This window comes from Vigna radiata, unplaced genomic scaffold (assembly GCF_000741045.1).
Source record: "Vigna radiata var. radiata cultivar VC1973A unplaced genomic scaffold, Vradiata_ver6 scaffold_216, whole genome shotgun sequence".
In the NCBI taxonomy this organism is placed as follows: Eukaryota; Viridiplantae; Streptophyta; class Magnoliopsida; order Fabales; family Fabaceae; genus Vigna; species Vigna radiata.
In genome coordinates, this window is record NW_014543436.1 from 522,761 (window position 1) to 529,783 (window position 7,023).

The following is a 7,023-nucleotide window of genomic DNA, read 5'->3' on the forward strand; positions in this document are numbered from 1 at the left end:
TAATTTATACCTATATTTAATGATTATAATTCTTTTGTTTCATTTCTAACTTGTGTCCTTATATGTTCTTTTCCTATTTCTAAATTAATTAAATAACAGTTTTACAAAAATAAAAATTATAACATATAGAAACTTGATATTAATAGCTCTTGTTATATCAATTATAAAATTATGTGCTTTTTAATCTTTAAAGGATTTATACTTGTATTTTGTATAGTATGAGAGAAAAGGGATAAAATTAAAACTGTATAAATTTTATATAATTAACAAAGTTTATTGTATTTCTTGATTAGTATAAAATACAAAACGGAAAAATACGAGGAAGTATCAATATAAAAGTCTTACAGTTAATACTCTCTAACACAATCTCTTGAGCACATCTACTATTAACAAATTTTGATACGTCTCATGTGCTATTTAATGTCTCTCTTATAACTTATGTATTTTTTAATAAATATTTGCCAGTATTAATAATGTAATGCGTATAAAAAAAGCGTGTGTTACTCCCTCCCATTGTCCCTCACTAAAATATTATTTTGATTCTTTTCCTATTTGTATAAGTTTAATTTCTAATTATCTCTTAAATATCTGCTATTTTTTTTTACCAAAATATGCTTAATTAATTTAATTCATAAATAATATTAAATGCTATGACCCTTTCTTTCCCTCTCATCGAAGATTTAAGTCTTTTAAAAAATACAAAAACTTCGGTACTATTATTTTCTATTCATATATTAAATAGAATAATTAAAAAAAAAACTACAACTAAAAACAAATTTAATACTTTTATATACTATTTTTCTCCCCAATCTCTTTCAGCGTCGTAAGGAATATTTTTTTTTATTTAACTATCATTTTTAAAGTTGAAAACAAGGAATTACTTTTTGTCATCTTTATTGTTCATATAATTTTTAATTAGTTTAAATACATGCATATTTATTATCATCACGTTGAAATGAAAAAAAAAAAAAACTAAAATATGAAATCTTACCATTATTTTATTAAAGTTGAAAAAAATATTATATTTCTTTTTTTAAAAAAAAAAAACTTCAAACAAGTTAAGAAGAAACATAAATTATTTTTTTTTAATAAATGAATTAATTATCAATGTCTGGCTAAAAAGTATTAATTACCACAAGTCCAGCCACTGATTTGTAGTTGAAGGTATCAGAAATCATGTAAACCTGCTTTAAGAAGAAACAATAATAACAATAAATAATTTTAAGAATCCTTTGCGTTATTCTGGTTTCAATGAACAGAACCCCATGTTCATTATTCCTTTGAGTTTAGTCATCTTAGCATTATATTATATAATTATACTACAATTACAAGTTTGCAAAAGCCACCTTCATCAGAAGCAACCCTAAAGAAGCATCTATAAATAGCTGTGGCAGATACTGTTGCTGCATCATTCAGCTTCAAGTCTGTGTGTTTCGTACATTTCTCACTAACACACAGAATACTGAAGAATGGGAATCACCAAAAGAAGTTCCCTCCTAATCTTCTTGCTAGTTTTTGTCTCAACCTTGATCCATGCCAAAGCATATCAAAGCCTATTCTGTGGCAGCAGTTCAACACGATGCTATGGAAAGTACATCAGGTGTCCTAGTGAATGCCCTAACAGTGAAACAACAGATCCTAAGGCTAAGGTTTGTCACATTGATTGCAACAAACCTATTTGCAGGGCAGAATGCAGAAGTAAGAAAACCTCTCTTTCTCTAATATTCATGTCTAATACTTCATGATTTGCTCCATGATTGAATTGGTTTTGTGATTGTTAATTAGGTCGTAAGCCAAACTGCAATGCACCAGGATCAGGATGCTATGATCCCCGTTTCATTGGTGGGGATGGTAGAGTCTTCTACTTCCATGGAAAAAGCAATCAACATTTCTCCTTAGTTTCCGATTCCAACCTTCAAATCAATGCTCGTTTCATCGGACACAGACCTGCTGGTAGGACCCGTGACTATACTTGGATTCAAGCCCTTGGAATTCTCTTCAACTCCAAAACTTTCTCACTTGAGGCCACCAAGACACCCAAATGGGATAATGATCTTGACTACATCAAACTCACCTACAATGACGGACATGTAGCCCTAGCCGAAGGCCCTCTCTCCACCTGGTACAATGAGGAAAAAGATGTGAAAGTGGAGAGAGTGGCAAACAAGAACAGTGTCATGGTTACACTGAAAGATGTGGCTGAAATCTTGGTGAATGTTGTGCCAGTAACCAAAGAGGATGACAGAATCCATAACTACCAAGTACCCTCTGATGACTGTTTTGCTCACCTGGAAGTTCAGTTCAGGTTCTTTGCCTTGTCCCCAAAAGTTGATGGTGTGCTCGGTAGGACTTATAGGTTGGATTTTGAGAACCCTGCAAAGGCTGGTGTTGCTATGCCTGTTGTTGGAGGAGAAGACAGGTACAAGACTAAGTCATTGCTCTCTCATGATTGTGGTTCTTGTGTGTTTTCTCAGGGAAGTTCATTTCAGAAAGAGACCACTCTCCAAGTGATGGAACATGGCACCCTTGATTGCACCAAGTTCTCACATGGCTTCGGAATCGTCTGCAGGAAATAACAACTCTTTTTTGTTTACCGTGTTTAACGTTGTGTTATGTATGTTAAGAAACAATACTCTAATGCGTGGTTCAGGTGAACCTCGCCTTTTGGAGTCATCAATAATTCTACACTTGTAGTTGAATTTATCTGTGGTATGCTCAGTTGCTCATTGCAATGTTAAATGTAAACTTCAATTTAATGCAGTAATTTGCTGAATATAAAATTGTTGTGTTTAGTTTAAATTGTTGACTCTTTATGAAACCTATGCAATTAATATATATAGTTATTGTTCCATTGAAGATAATGAAATAGCTTAAACTAGAACCATTCAGAAAGCATTCAATTCGATGTTTATAGGAAAAATTTAGGCTAGAGACATTTAATTAGATATTTATACCGAATATGTCCAACCTCCTTCACTTAGCCTTTGACTGATTTAAACTCGCTAAAACTCAGTACCAAAAAGGCTTTGCATTAAGCAAATTAACTCCCTTATTTCTATTCTTTCCTCATGTTTATCGCTTAAGAAAAATGGTTTATTTATTGAACAATCAAATATTACTACTCTTTGAATTCTTTTGTTTTTTTGTCAACTTCAGCAATCACTTTAACTTGCTTGATTAACATTTGCTCATCGACCCTTTTGCTAGATTAATGTTCTCTGAGAGCCTCCTTGGTTTTTCCTTTAATCTTCATTCATTCATTGATAGAGAAAAATTAATCCAAGCTTGTTTTCAATATTAATTCAAATAATGATTCTATCTTTAAAGTTTTATTATTTGAGGAAATTGATTGCTAAACTATAGGGAAGAAGATGATTTCTAATAAAATAAGAGCTTGAAAAGCAATTATAAAATATATGGTTTTAATATCGATATAAAATCTTTTTGTGGAATTAATAAAATAACTATTTTTTCTTAATACAATATTATGGAGCCAGTTATAATAAAAAAAGATAACCATGAAGAAAAAAACTATCCCATTGAAAAAAAGTACCACAAAAATTTAAGAAACGTTTAAAAGATAAAAAAGGAATAAATATAAATAATTAGAAGCTAAAAGTTAACGTTTTAAAATAGTTAGATACTATCATTTATTAAACACTGTTAATTAAACTATACGAACTTTTCAATTGGTTAAAAAAAAGTTCAAAACTATCTGCAAAAACCTAATCAAACGTAGCCTTAACATATAAGACTACTTTAAATATGTTCCAAGAATACAAAATAAAAATAATTTTTAAAAGAATATAAAACACTAAATTGAACATAGTTAAATAGATAAAAAAAAACTAAATGAAAAATTGAAATTTTAAAGAAGCTTCATCAGTTGAATATAGAAAAAAACAACTTATACATGGCATATACAAGTATTTTTATCTTTCACTCACCTTATAATCTTTGTAACATTAACACATGAAACCGTGATAAAAGTTTTTGTTGTTTCCTGGGAATAATAGATATTTTACATGGAATTTCTGTATAGCAAATCTTGTTGTGTTGTTTTGCGAAGCTTACGTACGAGAATTCTAAACTAATTTGTTTAACCTTGTGAGAAAAGAAACATGAAGAATTTTATTCCGTATATATTATAGAGAAAGTAGAGACTATTTTATATAAAAGATAAAAAGAGAGAAAGCATGCAAACTCCAGAGCAAGAAAAACGGAAAAAACGAGAAACAAAACATCCTTAAGAGAAGGAAAAAGTCTCTTTAACAATTCTTTTTTGACAACGCATACGTGGCAGTTTATGATTGGTCCGTTTCAAATATTTTTTTAAAGATAAATTCAAACATACCAATAAAATGATGACACGTATCCTGTTGTCAAAAAGTTGTTATAAAAGAGTTGTCAAAGTATCATTGTCCTTAAGAGAATGGTATAACCACAATACTCTAACCTTACATATCCCAATAGTGAAACAATGTTCTCGTTCAAAGACCAATACCTGTAACACTTCCTGCATTATGTTGCAAATTGCAATCTAAAAACAAAGTTTTCTCATTTTTTATGTTGCTGAGTTGAAGATGGAGAGCATCTTCTAAACAGCACAAGAAAAAACCCATTGGTGGTCTCTTGATCCCATTCTCAGCTAGGCACCTTTTAGCCACTCCCCACACATTTTCAAGAGAAGAAACTCTCACTTTGCCAACCAAATTTGGGTCTATGATACCATTTAGTTCAGAATCCAATGCCCATGATGCTAAACTGATTTTCTCTGTTGGAAGACTATGGTCTAAAGCAGGACTACCAGAGATTACTTCTGCAGAACCACCCCAAATGAATACAAATCTGATTTTTCAGTTAGATGGCTACTTCTAAAGTACTCAGGATCTATGTAACCAAAAGTTCCCTTCACATTAATAACAACATGGCCCTCATCAAGAGAAGAAGGCCATTTTTCTGAGATGCCAAAATCTGCTACTTTGGCAACAAAGTTCCCATCCAAGAGAATGTTTTCAGTTTTCACATCTCTATGAATTATGCCTTCAGTAGTGGCAGTGTGAAGATGGTGAAGCCCTCTAGCAGCTCCAATGCAAATTTCAAGTCGCTGCTTCTAAGAGAGTGGTGCCTCGTTTGGTTCGTAGAGCCATTTGCTCAAAGGATCATTGGCCATGTACTTATACTGATAAAAATAGAACAGAGTAAAATTGATCTAAACATGTTATATTAGCATCACAATAAAACATTCAGATCAATAACAGCGGAAGCAAGAATGAAAGAATAATGTACGTACCTCCTGACATTGCAATTTTGTAATCCCAACACAGAGACAATTTTGTTTTCCAAACCTTAACTCACTCAAACTCGATGGTGTGTTTTTCTGAATAGAGGAGTAGGCTTAGTGTTCAAAACTGAGAGTAACCCATTCCTTTTATATAAAGTCTGGCCATCACAGGTTCAAAAATAATGGGCTGGGCTTTACCTTCAAACAATATAATAACTGCTCCATAACCTCTATGCAGTTAAAGAAAAAGGATAAAAATAATAATGGCTTAATGGACCACTTTATGTTCCCTTAAAAATAGAAACTTAAAATGCTATAATATTTATTCTATAATTAAAATAAATGCTAACACATACACGATAACCATTTCCTCCCCTTCGTGGCAGTAGCCTGTAAGAGACACAATATGAGGATGTTGAAGTTTTGAGAACAAACGAATCTCGTTTTGGAACTCGGTCAAGCCTTGTTTTGATTCAGGGTTGGCTCTTTTAACTGCTACTTCTGTCCCATTTTCAAGTTTTCCCATTGAGTTTTGTCCCATTGAGTTCGAGGAAATTGGGTAGGGAGGTTTCTTCTAAGTACATGGCAGCGTGTGGCAGAAGAGGAGAAGCTTCTGATTCAGACCCTTTGTCTTTTGATGATTCATGGATGATGAAGAAGAATATGACCCAGAAAGCGGTGAAGAAGGTTAACTCGTTTATCGGGTACATGAGGTCCAAGTCTTAGTGGGCATTGTCTCCAGGGAGATCAGGATCACCACCTTTGTCTTTTGAAAGCAAGGATAAGGATAACCCATAGTCGTTTTTGAAGTTGAAGCCTCTACACAAGCGAGTGGAGAAGATTCTGAGCATGGGTTTTGATCTCTTTAGGACTAAGAAATCTTTTTCTACGAGTGAGGTGGTTCATCAGTTGTGTCTGCTTCATAACCGGTTGATCCAATGGCGGTTCGCAAATGCTAGAGCTCACACTGTGAATCACTCCATGTCTCTTCAGGCTCAGAGCAATTTGATAAATGTTTGGGATGGTTTGAACAAATTGCGACAGATGACGACTCCATTGGGGAGTCACCATTTGCCGCAACCGGAATCGCGACGAGACGACAACTCTGCTGGGGAACGAACCCAGAATCTCTGGTTTTCGCAGACTGTGTCTTTCTTTATGGTTTTTCCATAGTTTTCTAGAATAAAGTATGGTGGTGAGTCCAAAATTGCAGAACATTGTGAAGAATCCAACCAATAAGGATCTAACACCTAACAAAGTACAACTGTAGAACATGGTGAAGAAAGAGTCTAAATCATTCAGAGAATATGCCCAAAGGTGGAGAGAAATTGCTACTCAAGTAGAACCTCCTATGAGTGACAAGGAGATGACTACCATATTTCTGAATACTCTACAACCACCATTTTATGAACACATGATAAGCAGTGTGATGAGTGCATATTTATGCCCACATTTATGTCTTAAAATTGAAATTTTTGATGAGATATTTGTGCTTAAATGATTGATTTAAAGTGAATTTGTGACAATTGGATTTATTGGGTTTGGGAATTAAAGATGCTTAAATATGATTTTTAGTTGCATAAATTATTTTGGATGTTTTAATGTTTATTTGTGCAGTTGAAGTTAAAATTTTATTCATTTAAAACATGAAATTGAATGGTCAAAGATGGTCCAATCTNGTCAACTCAGGACTCTTATGCAATTTTGAAAAGAAAGAGATGGCTAAACTACAATTAGAG

The 7,023-nt window shown here is 32.9% G+C and overlaps 1 protein-coding gene across 1 annotated transcript; it reads left to right on the top strand.

The window, feature by feature from the left end:
- Positions 1 to 1,394: 1,394 nt before the first annotated feature.
- Positions 1,395 to 2,799, top strand: LOC106754461. Its single transcript, XM_014636474.2, has 2 exons — positions 1,395 to 1,698; positions 1,786 to 2,799. The coding sequence occupies exons 1-2, from the start codon at positions 1,470 to 1,472 to the stop codon at positions 2,574 to 2,576; spliced, it is 1,020 nt and encodes a 339-aa protein (XP_014491960.1). The 5' UTR covers positions 1,395 to 1,469; the 3' UTR covers positions 2,577 to 2,799.
- The last annotated feature ends 4,224 nt before the right edge of the window (positions 2,800 to 7,023 follow it).

Excerpts from the sequence above, each read along its gene's own strand:
- LOC106754461 (XM_014636474.2), top strand. The coding sequence starts at position 1,470 with ATGGGAATCACCAAAAGAAGTTCCCTCCTAATCTTCTTGCTAGTTTTT. Across the intron at positions 1,699-1,785 it reads TTGCAGGGCAGAATGCAGAA|GTCGTAAGCCAAACTGCAAT; the intron begins GTAAGAAAACCT and ends ATTGTTAATTAG.